Source organism: Taudactylus pleione, unplaced genomic scaffold, assembly GCF_031769625.1.
Source record: "Taudactylus pleione unplaced genomic scaffold, aTauple2 ptg000064l, whole genome shotgun sequence".
In the NCBI taxonomy this organism is placed as follows: Eukaryota; Metazoa; Chordata; class Amphibia; order Anura; family Myobatrachidae; genus Taudactylus; species Taudactylus pleione.
This window is the reverse complement of record NW_028284466.1, coordinates 10,393,810-10,412,722: the sequence shown is the minus strand read 5'-3', so window position 1 is coordinate 10,412,722 and position 18,913 is coordinate 10,393,810. Positions and strand designations below refer to the sequence as shown.

Genomic DNA, 18,913 nt, shown 5'->3' with positions numbered 1-18,913 from the left:
TTAGCATAACCGCTCTTTTGGCTAGAGGGTGTCTTTCAGCCCAAAACATATTGGAGTGGCCCACCAGCCATGCTTGCTCCGTAGAGCCCGTGGATGCTGAAAAAGAAAACACCTAACCGTCAGATAATGTGCTGTGAACCCAAAACCAATGTAAACGAAAAACACATGCGACATACAATGTTAGTACATAAACCCAGGCGAAGGAGAAAACTTAAAAAACCTCCCGTGGACCACTTGTATAGCCAATTGTAATTAAGGTCCCTACAGAGGAAAAATTTTAAAAATCCCTTCACACCCCCAGTTTTTGAAAGCTAATCTTTCAAAAACTGATGGGTAAGCAGCGTTTCTGGGTTGGCGCAACATCACAACTTATCGCAACAAACATAACTTTTAAAAGCAGCTGATTTCCACCTGTGCCGATGCGAAACGAGTGAGTACCATACTCCTCACTCTTCAAGCCTAAAGCAAGTAAACATTGATTAAAAACCGCCGCAAACTGAAATTTCGTAAGAGGGGAAGAATCTACATGAACTAAAAATTGGAAACCCCCCGCCGGCTTCGCTTGACTGTAAAGGCCCCCGAGGCGCAAAGGGCAGATGTCAGGTATGGCATGGGATTTAAGGGAAACCCACTTCCCGCGGCCAGTCTGATCCATTTTAGAACGGGGAATTTTACACAAGACTGACTCCTTTTTAATCAGCACGTTTCGGGACAGCAATCCGGTGACCTCCGAACATTTATTAATCGCCACCAGCTCGCTGACCCGAAAGGCACCGAAAAAAGCAAATGAAAAAGCACACCGGAAAAGCAAGGCTTCAAAATCATTCGCAGCCATCGATGGCAATATTGACATAAGGTCCCAAAGCAATCTCAAATCAATGGGCCTGCGGTCATCCGCAGAGGCAGGTCTATCTCTGGCCCAACCTTTAAGAGCCCTGGATAGCACAAATGTCTTGGTGGGATCAGGTATCTGGTAAATCTTCGAGTAAAAGGAAATACCTGCTAACGCAGCAGCCATGGCTGCCCTAGATCTACCCCTTTCGTAGTGACCCCAAACAAACGCTAACAAGCAATCCTCCTGTGACTTACCCGCAACCCCATACTTAACCCTGTAAGCCTCCCAGTCCTGCCATGCAGATGTGCATGCCCGTAATGTAGATGTTGCCAAGGACTTACGCGCCAGTCCAGCTATGCCTGCTCAATAATCTGCCAGACATAAGGAGGACATGTTAAGCCAATAGGGGCAGCCCCAGGCACCAAAATGCGAAACCTAGAAAATTAGAAACGTGACAAAGCATCCGCTATGTCATTTTCAACCCCTGGTACATGTTCTGCTGAAAAATTTATGTTAAACTGCAAACACCTCAGCATCAAATGCCTCAGAACCCTCAAAGCCTCAGGGGAAGATGAGCACTGATTGTTAACAGCATGTACTACCCCCAAATTGTCACATCGAAATACCAAGCTCTGATTCGCCAATCTGGTGGCCCAAAGCTACACAGCCACAATTATTGGAAATAACTCCAGTAGCAACAGATTGGCCGTGAAACCTTGTGCGACCCATGACAACGGCCAACGCGCCACACACCATTCCCCTTGAAAAAATGCTCCGAAACCCGTAGAACCAGCCGCATCGGTAAATAATTGCAGAGTGGAGTTAAAAACCGTACTAGAAGGCCATATGAGTTCCCGGTTAAAATTTGACAAAAAGGAAAACCACACTCGAAGATCATCCTTAATTTCTCTAGAGAGGCGGATGGTATTATGCAGCTTTAGCACACCCAACGTTGATTTCTCAAGCTTACGACAAAAAATCCGCCCCATAGGAATAATTCGGCAAGCAAAATTAAAAGAGCCTAAAAGGGATTGCACCTGCTTCAACCGGAGCCTTTGTAGCTGCAAACATTCCTCTATTTGCTCCAAAAGCTTCTGGACCTTATCTGCTGGGAGGCGGCAGCATCCCGGCCTGGTATCGACTTCGATACCCAAATAGGACAAACAAAAAGTGGGGCCCTCTGTCTTTTCCTGAGCAACTGGAACCTCCAAAACATGAAACAACGAGCTGGCTGAAAACAAAATTTCCTGACAAATATTACTGTTTCCTGGACCTATAAAGAGAAAATCGTCTAAATAATGGGCAACACCATATTGACCTGTGCCCGCGACAATGCACCAGTGAAGGAAAGTGCTGAATTTCTCAAAATAGGCACAAGAAACAGAACACCCCATGGGCAGACACTTATCCACGTAGAACTTACCCTCCAACTTAAAACCCATATAACGCATGGAATCGGGGTGTAGTGGCAGTAGCCGAAAAGCCGACTCGATATATAACTTTGCCATCGACGCCCCGGGGCCAAAACTGTGAATCAAACACAGCGCATCGTCAAACAACTGATACCGCACCCTGCAAAGCTCCTCAGGAATGGCGTCGTTGACAGAGCCCCCGCGTGGGTGAGACAGATGTTGGATTATATGGAATTTGCCGGGTACTTTCTTGGGCACCACCCCAGGGGGGAAATGCACAAACCCAGCAGGGGTTCTGCATCAAAAGGACCGCACATACGTCCTAATTGAACCTCCGTATCCACTTTCTGCCGCACCACCAGCGGTAACTCTCTCGCCAACCTGAGATTTCTGCGAGCAACTACTTGGAAAGAAACGGAAATGGGTAAACGAAAACCTAAATTAAAACCCTCCAACAAAAACTTAGCATCATCCCGCAAAGGATAACGCGCCAACCACTTACTAAGTTCTTCCAAAACAATGGGTGTTGGTGCCCTATTTATTGGCCCCAGTGCTCTCCCGCTGCTCCGAATGGGAAGCACCACCCCGTCCTTGCAGTCCTTGGCTGGGTGTCTTCCCCCACAATTGCGACAGGAGTGGCGAAAACGACAATTCGTCCCTCTATTACATTTCCCATCATTGAAGGCAAAACATTTACCTTTTGCCGTGTACCTTGAGCTGCCCTTCCCTACTACACTCGGCTTCTTATACTGACTCTCTGATGGGTTTTTATTATGCTGGGTTACCTCTAGCCACACCTCTACGTCTTTTACCCCCAAAGGCATGACCAAATTTCCTTCCTGCTTACGATGGAATTTTTCGTCGTAATCTCTCCAAACATAACCCCGAGAAGCCAAAAACATATCGTGAACGAGGTAAATGTATTTAAGCATGTTCATGTGCTCTCCAGGCCTAGTTTCAAGGTAACAAGCCGCAAACACTAAAACACCCCTCATCCAATGATGAATACTACGAATAGCATTCTCCCCAATGCCACCTGTCTTCTTGACCTTCTCAAAATCCTGCCTCATGTCATCCGTGAGAGTAAACATATCAATATAATTCCCCTTTCTTATCTTTTCCCGGATTCTCTTCCTTAAACCCCTAGTAATAGCCGTATTGGCGCAATGCACCATATCAGAATATGGTGGCACTTCAGCAGGAGCAACTGTCTTCTCAGGACCCTTGCCCTTTGCCGCTTTCTTGACTATGCGGTGCGCAATCAATTTTGCTAATTTCCACGGCCATTTAGGGGACCCCGACGACTCGCTGCTAGTAGATGAATCAGACGAATAACTGTCATTGGAAATCTGTGCAGATGTATGCTTACCTGTTCCTGAAGGGCCTGGAAGCTCCGAATCCTCCGATATCACTCCTGCCGTCCCCGTAGTATTGCTCCCTGATGCTGCAACTTCGTCCCGAGACACGTTCCTCTTTCTACGTACCACCGTGTCTGATACCGAAGCGGCTGCTGAACCAATAGGGAGAACATCAGGTGTGGCAAAAGACGTGTTAACATCCACAGAGGACAGTGACTCAAAAACTGGTGTTGGGGGAGGGGGAGGTGGGGTCGGAGGGATGGGAGGCGCTTCAGTGCAGTAATCGGAACAGTCTGACTCAATATGGAAACAGGGCAAAAATAAGGAGCGGAAACTACTGGTGATTGAGGAAAACTCTGCTGCAGAGTGCTTGGCGGGGGGTATGCTGGCAACCAGGATCCAGGTGAAGCGTAAGCAGGGTGCCAGGAGCCATATGGGCTAAGTGGCTGTTGTGACCCAAAAAGACTCGGCTGACCATAGGGAAGCTGGCTAAAAGTAGGGGCCGAGGGGGTGTAGGAGGGCTAAGAAACTGTCATGGGGGGGAAAACGGAATGCTGGGGAAAAACATGGTGCGCGCATAATGACCAAGTGGTTTGCACGGCCTGTGGAGAGGAAACCACCGAAGGTAATTGCGAACTGATCGCATGCGACCCTGACATCTGGAAAAACGGCTGCCGAGCCGTACTGACAGCAGGCACGGCCTGAAAAAGAGGGGCATTAACGGGCAAAGTATTAACAGCATAACCCGCAAAAGTATTATGCGAGTTTAAAATAGTGGGCTGATGGTGCAAACTATAACCTGCTGACCATGAGCTTGCAGTGCTCATGGCCTGCACATACGCAGCTGAACCAGCAGGTGGCGCCCTATTCAAATATCTGACAGGCTCAGCCATCCCAGGAGCTGCAATGCTCTCCCTCGCAGCCCCTAAAATGGCGCCTGTGGAGGTAGCAGCTGGCAAGGGCCCTGAGACCTCCGCAGAGAGGCCAGGGGTCCCTATGCCACTTGCCGCTTCATTATTGATAATTAGCACAGCCGGGAATTCCCTATCCCCGGCATGCGCCTCGTCACATGCCCCCCCTCCCGCCCCAGCGTCCACCGCGCTGCCAGGGAGGACACCCGAGCCGCGATGGATGCCAGGACTGCCGGAAGGTAAGGCCAGCAGCGGCGCTACCGCTGCCGGGGATTCTACATCCCCGACTCGCGGGGGGTCATCACCTCCCTCCGCTGGTGCGGGAACACACGCTCGACTTGAGCGCGCGCCCGGGCCACCTGGCTCCACCGCCGCACGCACAGGCAGCAGGGGGCCCGGAGGGAAAATGGGAAGCCACCTCACCTCACGTTTGAAAAACGGGCTGAACTCCGGCGGGCTCCCCAGGTGAAGGAAGGCCCGCCAAAAGCACAGCCCGGTGATAGCCTGCGGCCACGAGTGGGCGGGCTGCCTCCGCTAAACGGAGGGGAGGGGGTGCTGAACGTTTAGGACGGGGCATCCTGACTGGGAAAGGGAGGATAAAGGAGAATCACAATGCAAGAATAAAAAGGAAAAGGAGTGGTGAAGTAAAGCAGACAAGGGGGTGGGGGGCTTAAACGAGGTTTGGGGTAAAATTAACTAAAGAAAAATGCAAGATACAATATAAAATAAACAAGAAGGTTAAGAAAAGTGATAAGGGAAAATGAGGCTTAAACAGTAGAGGACAGAAAAGCTGGCACAACTCCTGAGATAATACAAGAGCGATACAGGTTTAACTTATCTGGCTTTAAACTGAAAAAGAGGCAGAACCTTATTCAAATTCTGCCTTAAATAGTACAGCCTAAATGTACACGCCCCTATCAACCTTAATTGGCTGACCCTAAATGATAACCAAATACCTCACAAACTAGAATCTGCCTAGCAACAGCTTCTCTAGGCTACCCATCACAAAAATTGTAGAACTCTTAAATAGTCTCCAGCTTAGGCAGCCCTCGTCTAGTCTAATCCTCCTTGCTGCTGGAGCACACCTGGAGCAGCATCACGGGAAGTCTGCAAATTGTGATATACAGTACTTCAGCCATGAACAGTTTCCACAGGCTGCTTGTATATCCACATGTCTATATGACTCTGACATGTTTCTCTGCCTCTATGGGACCATTTTATCAGAGGAAGAGGTGTAGAAATGCCCCTGAAAATCGCGTATCTCCTCCTGTCGCTTCCAGGTCAGTCACGTGTTCACGGCCCGTCTGGTGCCACCGAGGTGTGAGATGTCCGTTGTGGTCTCCAGATCTCCTCTTGGTTAGTGTGAATAGGTGTAGCGCCAACGTGTTTCAGAGCTACGTTTTGTTAATGTATACCATTTTTCTTTGCATGTTTACTTTCAGTTTCGAATAGTAAAGATTAGTTTAACGTAACCTGTAGATACCTTATTTCTTTTATCATTTTCATTTGCACACCAGCACAAAAGGGGTTTTTCAGCGCATATATACCATCATTATTTAATTTATTATCAGAAGGCCAGACACCCTTCTTCATAGATGCAGGATACCCCGCCCATTAGGACCTTACCCTATGCGCAATGATTTATCCCGAATTTATCCTTTATTTCAACCTACAATAATCAAGTCAGATTAAAAAAGTAATTTTAAAAAATTATGACATTTTAAAACAAGATAACATCTTAAAAACATATTTGCCGGTAAAAAAGGGTGTTTAATCTTTAGGAAAATCAGTTAATTGAAAACTTTGTTAGCCCCTAGTTACCTCCGAAAAACAATGGTACGTGCACACAAAAATCCAATGATATATGGTTAGGCACCAAACCAGTAAGTTTTAACAAATGTGGGAAAAACAAATGTAGGACGTGTAACTATGTTGTCAATAAAACTAAGGGCCTGATTCAGCAAGGATCACAATTGTAATGCTGCACGCAGGCTATAGATATATGATGTATGCATGCAGGCAGCTTTGTAATTGCGATCCTTGCAATAATGCAAATGCACAGGAGATGTATGGCACGCCCTGCTGCATTTGCGATCCCAGCACTGCGACGGAGTTCGCAGGCTGAGATCACCATCGAGACCATCGCGACCACCGGTGGTCAATGGTTGCGGTGGTGGATGCCCAGTTTAGGAATACCGTGTGCGTGGAAAAAAAACCCTGCGCGCACAAAAAAAAAAAACATGCACCTAATTGAATAGCAAAAAACCTGCACCTGCAGGAAAACTTTGCTGGTGCGGGTTTTTTGCTATTCTCGCACCCAATTGAATCTGCCCCATAGTGTATCATGACATTTCATTGAATATCATATGAGTGATCCTGCATCATTAAGAATGATAGGAATTTAAGTAATACCAAAGACAGATCGAGGAGGTGATTGATATAAGAAATTGTGCAGACAAGAAACACTATAGATATTTTGAATGACTGCTGAACTAGGCACTGGAGTTGAATACAGTCTTGTAGTGGTTACTAAAATCTCTATCTTGTTTTTGTATTCTCTTTTCTATGTATGGTTTGACAACAGTTGTACATTTAGTTTAGGCTTTATTAATCTCAAGCAGTGACCTCTGTATGCAGCACATTTTATGGATTCCGTCTGTTATATATCTATTTGTTTACTTACCTTCTCTTGGTTTACTAACCTATTTTGGGTTTACCGTACAGGAGATATATATACCCTATGACATTACCATCTTAGTATATTTATTGTTACTCAGTATAAATCAGAAACAGCTAGATATTAAAGGGCTTTATAAATATAATTTTCAATACATGTAACAAAAGTTATGTATTTTTAGAGATAAATTTACTATAGAGAGAGTTATTAGAAGTGGAGATGTTGCCCATAGCAACCAATCAGATTCTAGCTATTATATTCTAAAAGGTGCTAGATAAATGTTAATTAGAATCTGATTGGTTGCTATGGGCAACATCTCCACTTCTAAGAACTCTCACTTTAGTAAATATACCCTTTAGTCCCTTTGATTCAATACCAACTACTTATCTAATGTTATACATTGTTACTAGAAATAGGCCATTATACCTCATGTGACCAGTGGAATTGGCGACGGTGGATTGTGTTATAAAAGGAAACAGAATTCAATTATTATGTATCCAGTCCGCACTGCCCGCTCTTCAACGAGACACGTGACTTTGTTTACATCACGTGACCGGCAGAGACGGTAGTGGAATGACAGCTCGCTAAAAGTATCTTTTTATGGGGGCGTGGCCAGGACGAGCTAGGAGAAGGAAGCTGATTTTACAGCTCCCAGGCCCAGTTATCCGGTATTAATATCCTGAACTCTTTGACCAGTCTTTTACTTCGGCACGTTGTGGTCTACTTACCCCTCCTCGCTCCTGAAGTCTCTCGACCTGCCTGTCTCCTCTGGCTGCGGTGCTGTGGGATAATTTTCTTTCCCCCTGCAGCGTCTCCTCATTGCGGGCACCATCTTGGATCCAGCTTTGGTAGCTGCTCCGGATCCTAGCTTCGGCGCTGATTCCACAGCCCTCCTGCCTGGTGTCCTGGGTGGGTGAGAGGGTGGAGGACGTTGCTCCTGTCAGTTCACAAATTTATGTTGACTTCTGAGGACCTGTGGCTACCGGGCCCGACTGCCATCTCACATTCGGTATAAATGATTGCTGCTGCTCTTGCTACAATACCCTGATTGGGAATATATTTATGCCGGTCAGTGCCCTGTGGAACTAAGGTTGTGGATAACCGTCTTCTTGCAGTGAGTAGACTGTTGGTGACCATTCTGATTTTGCAAGCACTGCAGGCTGAAGGTCGATCTCCTGCTGTTTATGCCGAGTGTCCTGGAGTGCAGTGCAGTGAAGTATTGTATTATCCTACTTTCCTGTTTGTGATACATACTAGGGGTGAGCGGGTTCGGATTTCTGAAATCCGAACCCCCCCGAGCCCCACCGATCCGAGTCCGATCCGAGTCAGGCTCGACTTTTCCCGCCTGACTCGGATCTGAAATCGAGGCAAAACGTCATCATCCCGCCTTCCGAGTCTCGCGGGTTTTGGATCCTATATAAGGTACCCGCGTCGGCGCCATTTTCTCACTCGGCTGTGGACAGTGAAGAGGGAGGGTGGGAGTTAGGGCTGTGTAGTGTAGTGTAGTGTAGTGTAGTGTAGTGTAGTGTAGTGCTGCTGTTGTCCACTACTTCAAAGTCCATAGGGGCTGGCTGTGTTGTGCTGTGCTGCTGTTGTTAATAGGGGCTGTGTCCACTACTTCAAAGTCCATAGGGGCTGGCTGGACTGTGTTGTGCAGTCAGTTCTCCATAGGGGCTGTGTCCACTCCAAAGTCCTGTGCAGTGTCCCAGTCCTAAAGGAGTGCTGTAGTGTTGTCCAGGGGGTGCTCTGTCCATCAGGGGTGCTCCCCCCAAGTGCTAAAAAAATAATATATTTTCTGTGTTTGTGAATTGTGTGCGCAGTAGCCGCACGTGCATCAACAAAGTAGTGCCAAGCGTGCGCCTGTGTCATAAGTAAAGGGCCGGCTGGCTTGACCGTTAAAGGGTGCTGTAACCCCCGAAAGTACACTCCAGTCCAAACCAAAAAAAAATTATTTTCTGTGTTTGTGAATTGTGTGCGCAGTAGCCGCACGTGCATCAACAAAGTAGTGCCAAGCGTGCGCCTGTGTCATAAGTAAAGGGCCGGCTGGCTTGACCGTTAAGGGTGCTGTAACCCCCGAAAGTACACTCCAGTCCAAACCAAAAAAAAAATTATTTTCTGTGTTTGTGAATTGTGTGCGCAGTAGCCGCACGTGCATCAACAAAGTAGTGCCAAGCGTGCGCCTGTGTCATAAGTAAAGGGCCGGCTGGCTTGACCGTTAAAGGGTGCTGTAACCCCCGAAAGTACACTCCAGTCCAAACCCAAAAAAAAATTATTTTCTGTGTTTGTGAATTGTGTGCGCAGTAGCCGCACGTGCATCAACAAAGTAGTGCCAAGCGTGCACCTGTGTCATAAGTAAAGGGCCGGCTGGCTTGACCGTTAAGGGTGCTGTAACCCCCGAAAGTACACTCCAGTCCAAACCAAAAAAAAAATTATTTTCTGTGTTTGTGAATTGTGTGCGCAGTAGCCGCACGTGCATCAACAAAGTAGTGCCAAGCGTGCGCCTGTGTCATAAGTAAAGGGCCGGCTGGCTTGACCGTTAAAGGGTGCTGTAACCCCCAAAGTACACTCCAGTCCAAACCAAAAAAAAAATTATTTTCTGTGTTTGTGAATTGTGTGCGCAGTAGCCGCACGTGCATCAACAAAGTAGTGCCAAGCGTGCGCCTGTGTCATAAGTAAAGGGCCGGCTGGCTTGACCGTTAAAGGGTGCTGTAACCCCCGAAAGTACACTCCAGTCCAAACCAAAAAAAAATTATTTTCTGTGTTTGTGAATTGTGTGCGCAGTAGCCGCACGTGCATCAACAAAGTAGTGCCAAGCGTGCGCCTGTGTCATAAGTAAAGGGCCGGCTGGCTTGACCGTTAAGGGTGCTGTAACCCCCGAAAGTACACTCCAGTCCAAACCAAAAAAAAAATTATTTTCTGTGTTTGTGAATTGTGTGCGCAGTAGCCGCACGTGCATCAACAAAGTAGTGCCAAGCGTGCGCCTGTGTCATAAGTAAAGGGCCGGCTGGCTTGACCGTTAAAGGGTGCTGTAACCCCCGAAAGTACACTCCAGTCCAAACCCAAAAAAAAATTATTTTCTGTGTTTGTGAATTGTGTGCGCAGTAGCCGCACGTGCATCAACAAAGTAGTGCCAAGCGTGCACCTGTGTCATAAGTAAAGGGCCGGCTGGCTTGACCGTTAAGGGTGCTGTAACCCCCGAAAGTACACTCCAGTCCAAACCAAAAAAAAAATTATTTTCTGTGTTTGTGAATTGTGTGCGCAGTAGCCGCACGTGCATCAACAAAGTAGTGCCAAGCGTGCGCCTGTGTCATAAGTAAAGGGCCGGCTGGCTTGACCGTTAAAGGGTGCTGTAACCCCCAAAGTACACTCCAGTCCAAACCAAAAAAAAAATTATTTTCTGTGTTTGTGAATTGTGTGCGCAGTAGCCGCACGTGCATCAACAAAGTAGTGCCAAGCGTGCGCCTGTGTCATAAGTAAAGGGCCGGCTGGCTTGACCGTTAAAGGGTGCTGTAACCCCCGAAAGTACACTCCAGTCCAAACCAAAAAAAAATTATTTTCTGTGTTTGTGAATTGTGTGCGCAGTAGCCGCACGTGCATCAACAAAGTAGTGCCAAGCGTGCGCCTGTGTCATAAGTAAAGGGCCGGCTGGCTTGACCGTTAAGGGTGCTGTAACCCCCGAAAGTACACTCCAGTCCAAACCAAAAAAAAAATTATTTTCTGTGTTTGTGAATTGTGTGCGCAGTAGCCGCACGTGCATCAACAAAGTAGTGCCAAGCGTGCGCCTGTGTCATAAGTAAAGGGCCGGCTGGCTTGACCGTTAAAGGGTCCTGTAACCCCCGAAAGTACACTCCAGTCCAAACCAAAAAAAAAATTGTTTTCTGTGTTTGTGAATTGTGTGCGCAGTAGCCGCACGTGCATCAACAAAGTAGTGCCAAGCGTGCACCTGTGTCATAAGTAAAGGGCCGGCTGGCTTGACCGTTAAGGGTGCTGTAACCCCCGAAAGTACACTCCAGTCCAAACCAAAAAAAAATTATTTTCTGTGTTTGTGAATTGTGTGCGCAGTAGCCGCACGTGCATCAACAAAGTAGTGCCAAGCGTGCGCCTGTGTCATAAGTAAAGGGCCGGCTGGCTTGACCGTTAAAGGGTGCTGTAACCCCCGAAAGTACACTCCAGTCCAAACCAAAAAAAAATTATTTTCTGTGTTTGTGAATTGTGTGCGCAGTAGCCGCACGTGCATCAACAAAGTAGTGCCAAGCGTGCACCTGTGTCATAAGTAAAGGGCCGGCTGGCTTGACCGTTAAGGGTGCTGTAACCCCCGAAAGTACACTCCAGTCCAAACCAAAAAAAAAATTATTTTCTGTGTTTGTGAATTGTGTGCGCAGTAGCCGCACGTGCATCAACAAAGTAGTGCCAAGCGTGCGCCTGTGTCATAAGTAAAGGGCCGGCTGGCTTGACCATTAAAGGGTGCTGTAACCCCCGAAAGTACACTCCAGTCCAAACCAAAAAAAAATTATTTTCTGTGTTTGTGAATTGTGTGCGCAGTAGCCGCACGTGCATCAACAAAGTAGTGCCAAGCGTGCGCCTGTGTCATAACTAAAGGGCTGGCTGGCTTGACCGTTAAAGGGTGCTGTAACCCCCGAAAGTACACTCCAGTCCAAACCAAAAAAAAATTATTTTCTGTGTTTGTGAATTGTGTGCGCAGTAGCCGCACGTGCATCAACAAAGTAGTGCCAAGCGTGCGCCTGTGTCATAAGTAAAGGGCCGGCTGGCTTGACCGTTAAAGGGTGCTGTAACCCACAAAGTACACTCCAGTCCAAACCAAAAAAAAAATTATTTTCTGTGTTTAGCCGCACGTATATATCAAATCGATATAACATAAATGGAGGACCAAACTTTCTCCGATAAAAATAAAATAGAGAAAGATCAAGAACCACTTCCTCCTAGTGCTGAAGCTGCTGCCACTAGTCATGACATAGACGATAACATGCCATCAACGTCGTCTGCCAAGGCCGATGCCCAATGTCATAGTAGAGGGCACATACAATCCCAAATGGCAAAGTTCAGGAAAATGACCTTGAAAAAGACATTTAAATCAGCTGAAGAGAAACGTAAACTTGCCAATATGCCATTTACGACACGGAGTGGCAAGGAACGGCTAAGGTCGATCCCTAGTATGTTCATGACTAGTGGTTCAGCTTCACATGACGATGGAAGCCCTCCTCCCACTAAAAAAATCAAAAGAGTTAAGCTGGCAAAAGCACAGCGAAGAACTGTGCTTTCTAAGAAGATATCACAAATCCCCAAGGAGAGTCCAAGTGTGGTGGTGGTTGCGATGCCTGACCTTCCCAGCACTGGACGGGAAGAGGTGGCTCTTTCCACCATTTGCACGCCCCCTGCAAGTGCTGAAAGGAGCACCCACAGTCCACTTGCTGATATGCAAATTGAAGATGTCACTGTTGAAGTACAACAGGATGAGGATACTGGTGTAGCTGGCGCTGAGGAGGAAGTTGGCGAGGAGGATTCTGATGGTGATGTGGTTTGTTTAAATCAGGCTCCGGGGGAGACAGTTGTTGTCCGTGGGATGAAAAAGCCCATCACGGTCATGCCTGGGCAGAAGACCAAACATTCCACCTCTTTGGTCTGGCAATATTTCTATCCAAATCCGGACAACAACTGTCTTGCCATATGTACCATATGTAAAGGTGAAATAAGTAGGGGTAGGGACGTCAACCACCTAGGAACATCCTCCCTTATACGGCACCTGCAGCGCGTTCATAAAAAGTTACTGTCAAGTTCAGAAACTTTGGCTCAGACCGTAAGCAGTCCAGGGACACCTAAATCCCGTTGTCCTGTTGTATCCAAGCGCCTGCAAACCACACCGTCAACTCCCTCCTCGTCAATTTCCTCCTTAGTCAGGATCGGAAGTAGTCCTGCAGGCCATGTCACTGGCATGACTGACTCTCCTATCCGGGATTCCTCTGGAGGATCCTGCATTGCTACGCCTACTGCTGCCGCTGCTGCTGTTGCTGCTGCTGGGAGTCGTTCATCATCCCAGAGAGGAAGTAGGAACACCACTACTTTTACTAAACAATTGACCCTCCAACAGTCCTTAGCGAGGAGGATGAAGTACGACAGCAGTCATCCTGAAGCAAAACGTATAACTGAGGCCTTGACCGCTATGTTGGTGTTAGACGTGCGTCCGGTATCCGCCATTAGTGCAGTGGGATTTAGACAATTGATGGAGGTAGTGTGTCCCCGGTTCCAAATCCCGTCTAGATTCCACTTCACTAGGCAGGCGATACCGAGACTGTACAGAAACATCAGAAAAAGTGTCCTCAGTGTCCTGAAAAATGCCGTTGTACACAATGTCCACTTAACCACGGACATGTGGACAAGTGGAACAGGGCAGACTAAGGACTATATGACTGTGACAGCCCACTGGGTAGATGTATCACCTTACGCAGCAACAGCAGCAGCGTCACCAGTAGCAGCATCTCAGAAATGCCAGCTCGTTACAAGGCAGGCTACGCTGTGTATCACCGGTTTCAGTAAGAGGCACACCGCCGACAACCTCTTAGAGAAACTGAGGGAAATCATCGCCCAGTGGCTTACCCCACTTAGACTCTCCTGGGGATTTGTGATATCTGACAACGCCACCAATATTGTGCGGGCATTACATCTGGGCAAATTCCAGCACGTCCCATGTTTTGCTCACACAATAAACTTGGTGGTGCAGAATTTTCTGAAAAGCGACAGGGGCGTGCAGGAGACGCTTTGGGTGGCCCGAAAAATTTCTGGCCACTTTCGCCATTCAGCGACTGCGTGCCGAAGACTGGAGCGTCAGCAAACACTCTTGAACCTGCCCCGCCATCACCTGAAGCAAGAGGTTGTGACGCGGTGGAACTCAACCCTCTATATATGCTTCAGAGGATGGAGGAGCAGCAAAAGGCCATACAAGCCTATACATCCACCTATGACATAGGCAAAGGAGGGGGTATGCACCTGACTCAAGCGCAGTGGAGAATGATTTCCGTGTTGTGCAAGGTTCTCCAGCCCTTCGAACTTGCCACACGTGAAGTCAGTTCAGACACTGCCAGCTTGAGTCAGGTCATTCCCCTCATCAGGCTTTTGCAGAAGCAGCTGGAGAAAGTGAAGGAGGAGCTAAGACGGAGCGATTCCGCTCGGCATGTGGGACTTGTGGATGAAGCCCTTCATTCGCTTTGCCAGGATTCCAGGGTGGTCAATCTGTTGAAATCAGACCACTACGTTTTGGCCACCGTGCTCGATCCTAGGTTTAAAGCCTATGTGGTGTCTCTCTTTCCGGCCGACACAAGCCTGCAGAGGTGCAAAGACCTGCTGGTGAACACACTGTCAGCTGAAGCGGAACGTGACACGTCAACGGCTCCTTCTTCATTTTCTCCTGCAACTGGGGCTGCCAGGAAAAAACTTAGGTATCCTAAGCAACCCGCTGGCGGTGATGCAGGGCAGGCAGGACCAAGTTTGGACATCTGGTCTGGACTGAAGGACCTGGCAACAATTTCTGACATGTCTACTGTCACTGCATATGATACTGTCACCATTGACAGAATGGTGGAGGATTACATCGGTGACAGCATCCAAGTAGGCGTGGCAGACAGTCCATACCTGTACTGGCAGGAAAAAGAGGCAATTTGGAGGCCCCTGTACAAACTGGCTCTATTTTACCTGAGTTGCCCCCCCTCCAGTGTGTACTCCGAAAGAGTGTTTAGTGCAGCCGGGAACCTTGTCAGCGAAAGGCGTAGGAGGTTGCTTCCACAGAATGTGGAGAAGATGATGTTCATCAAAATGAATTATCAGCTCTTCCAGGGAGACCAGCCTCCAGAAGGTACAGAGGGACCTGTGGTGGTGGATTCAAGTGGGGACGAGTTAATACTTTGTGAGGATGAGGATGTACACACTGAAGAGGGTGAGGAATCGGTGGATGAGGAGGATGAGGATGACATCTTGCCTCCATAGAGCCAGTTTGTGCAGGGACACATTAATTGCCAGCTTGTTTTGTGGGGGCCCAAACGAACCAATCATTTCAGCCACAGTTGTGTGGCAGACCCTGGCGCTGAAATGATTGGTTTGTTAAAGTGTGCATGTCCTGTTTATACAACATAAGGGTGGGTGGGAGGGCCCAAGGACAATTCCATCTTGCACCTCTTTTTTTTCTTTGCATTATGTACAGTTTGGGGCCTAGTTTTTCAAACTGCCATCCTGTCTGCCACTGCAGTTTCACGCCTAGATGGGTCACGTGTTTGTGCCGCCCACTCGTGTCGCTTAGCATAGTCATCCAGCTACCTCGGTGCAACGTTTTGGACATAAAAACACTATTGTGAGGTGTGAGGTGTTCAGAATAGACTGGAAATGAGTGGAAATTAAGGTTATTGAGGTTAATAATAGCATAGGAGCAGAAAAACCTACAAATTCTGTGATTTTAGCTGTTTTTATGCTTTTTAAAAAAAAAATACAGATCCAAAACACAAAACCCAGAACCCAAAACACGGAAGGGTGGTTTTGGCAAAACCAATCCAGATCCAAAACACGAAGAAAGATCCAGATCCAAAACCAAAACACAAAACACGAAAAGTGGCCGGTGCACACCCCTAATACATACCTGACTATACGAATATCTCCTGAGGTGGTTATGCTTTCTATAAATAATATGGAACTTCTCCTTAAAGCCATCACCAACTCCAGAGAAAGGCTTGTGGCCAGGGTGGAAAAATTACTCTTTGAACTCTCTCCATTACATTATGACATTCCATATACTGAAGTTCAGCTTCCTGAAAATGAGGGCTGTGATCCTAATTTGGGGGGAGATGATGGCTGTCTAACCACCTTAAAGCCTCAGTTACCATCTGCCATCATTGCTGGCTGTGTCGTTGGTGCTCCATTTTCTCCTTCACTTTCTGGATCTGAAGTGTTTTTTCCCCAAGTTTAACGATCTCTCAGTTTCTGGATATTTTAATTCTTCAGTGGCTTTTCCAAAAGCTCGATATCTATTCCCACCGGCTGTGATGGAAATTCGTGATTTATACTATTATGTTTGTTTTTGGGTAGGCGGGTCCGGGACTCTATCTCTTTTAACTATTTCACAGGGGGCTGAAGCATGACCTGATTAGTATATTGGAAACCATTTTTTTTTTCTATATACATGTATATCCTGTTGCTTTGTTTATATATATTTATAGTGTCCAGTCTGGACTCTGTTTTGCTTTCATGTGCTGGAGGGATTTCATTTTCATTCTCCTTTTGTCCCTGGGAGCTGGGCCATACCTGGCTCATGGTCTTATAGTATATTGCCCCTGTCTTATATGTGGTATTAAAATCCTTTATTTGGGTAGGGGGGGGTGCTTAGGGGATTTTAGAATATATTGTCTCATTACTGATGTTTTTATGTGTGTTGCCCTGTTAATAACTGTCATTGATATATATATATATATTAGGGGTGAGCGGGTTCGGATTTCTGAAATCCGAACCCCCCCGAGCCCCCCCGATCCGAGTCCGATCCGAATCAGGCTCGACTTTTCCCGCCTGACTCGGATCTGAAATCGAGGCAAAACGTCATCATCCCGCCTTCCGAGTCTCGCGGGTTTTGGATCCTATATAAGGTACCCGCGTCGGCGCCATTTTCTCACTCGGCTGTGGACAGTGAAGAGGGAGAGTGGGAGTTAGGGCTGTGTAGTGTAGTGTAGTGTAGTGCTGCTGTTGTCCACTACTTCAAAGTCCTTAGGGGCTGGCTGTGTTGTGCTGTGCTGCTGTTGTTAATAGGGGCTGTGTCCACTACTTCAAAGTCCATAGGGGCTGGCTGGACTGTGTTGTGCAGTCAGTTCTCCATAGGGGCTGTGTCCACTCCAAAGTCCTGTGCAGTGTCCCAGTCCTAAAGGGGTGCTGTAGTGTTGTCCAGGGGGTGCTCTGTCCATCAGGGGTGCTCCCCCCAAGTGCTAAAAAAATAATATATTTTCTGTGTTTGTGAATTGTGTGCGCAGTAGCCGCACGTGCATCAACAAAGTAGTGCCAAGCGTGCGCCTGTGTCATAAGTAAAGGGCCGGCTGGCTTGACCGTTAAGGGTGCTGTAACCCCCGAAAGTACACTCCAGTCCAAACCAAAAAAAAAATTATTTTCTGTGTTTGTGAATTGTGTGCGCAGTAGCCGCACGTGCATCAACAAAGTAGTGCCAAGCGTGCGCCTGTGTCATAAGTAAAGGGCCGGCTGGCTTGACCGTTAAGGGTGCTGTAACCCCCGAAAGTACACTCCAGTCCAAACCAAAAAAAAAATTATTTCTGTGTTTGTGAATTGTGTGCGCAGTAGCCGCACGTGCATCAACAAAGTAGTGCCAAGCGTGCGCCTGTGTCATAAGTAAAGGGCCGGCTGGCTTGACCGTTAAGGGTGCTGTAACCCCCGAAAGTACACTCCAGTCCAAACCAAAAAAAAAATTATTTTCTGTGTTTGTGAATTGTGTGCGCAGTAGCCGCATGTGCATCAACAAAGTAGTGCCAAGCGTGCGCCTGTGTCATAAGTAAAGGGCCGGCTGGCTAGACCGTTAAAGGGTGCTGTAACCCCCAAAGTACACTCCAGTCCAAACCAAAAAAAAAATTATTTTCTGTGTTTGTGAATTGTGTGCGCAGTAGCCGCACGTGCATCAACAAAGTAGTGCCAAGCGTGCGCCTGTGTCATAAGTAAAGGGCCGGCTGGCTTGACCGTTAAGGGTGCTGTAACCCCCGAAAGTACACTCCAGTCCAAACCAAAAAAAAAATTATTTTCTGTGTTTGTGAATTGTGTGCGCAGTAGCCGCACGTGCATCAACAAAGTAGTGCCAAGCGTGCGCCTGTGTCATAAGTAAAGGGCCGGCTGGCTTGACCGTTAAGGGTGCTGTAACCCCCGAAAGTACACTCCAGTCCAAACCAAAAAAAAAATTATTTTCTGTGTTTGTGAATTGTGTGCGCAGTAGCCGCACGTGCATCAACAAAGTAGTGCCAAGCGTGCGCCTGTGTCATAAGTAAAGGGCCGGCTGGCTTGACCGTTAAAGGGTGCTGTAACCCCCAAAGTACACTCCAGTCCAAACCAAAAAAAAAATTATTTTCTGTGTTTGTGAATTGTGTGCGCAGTAGCCGCACGTGCATCAACAAAGTAGTGCCAAGCGTGCGCCTGTGTCATAAGTAAAGGGCCGGCTGGCTAGACCGTTAAAGGGTGCTGTAACCCCCGAAAGTACACTCCAGTCCAAACCAAAAAAAAAATTATTTTCTGTGTTTGTGAATTGTGTGCGCAGTAGCCGCACGTGCATCAACAAAGTAGTGCCAAGCGTGCGCCTGTGTCATAAGTAAAGGGCCGGCTGGCTTGACCGTTAAAGGGTTCTGTAACCCCCAAAGTACACTCCAAACCAAAAAAATATATATTTTCTGTGTTTGTGACTTGTGTGCACTGTGGCTGCACGTGCATCAACAAAGGAGCAGCGACAAGCGTGCGCCTGTGTCCCATAAGTAAAGAGCCGGCTGGCTCATTTCTTAAAGGGTGGTGTAACCCACAAAGTGCACTTCTCTCCAGCAAAAATAAAAAAATATTTTCTGTGTTTGTGTGCGCTTTAGCCGCACGTATATATATCAATATAACATATATGGAGGACCAAACTTTCTACGATAAAAATAAAATAGGGAAAGATCAAGAACCACTTCCTCCTAGTGCTGTTGCTGCTGCTG

At 47.4% G+C, this 18,913-nt stretch overlaps 1 protein-coding gene across 1 annotated transcript in view; it reads right to left on the bottom strand.

Moving 5' to 3' along the window:
* Window positions 1–2,781: 2,781 nt before the first annotated feature.
* Window positions 2,782–18,913, bottom strand: part of LOC148534783 (uncharacterized) — an 83,076-nt gene continuing 66,944 nt past the window's right edge. The window contains 2 exon segments of the mRNA XM_088465814.1: window positions 2,782–2,913; window positions 2,916–3,898. Coding sequence (XP_088321940.1) covers window positions 2,782–2,913; window positions 2,916–3,898 — 1,115 coding nt within the window.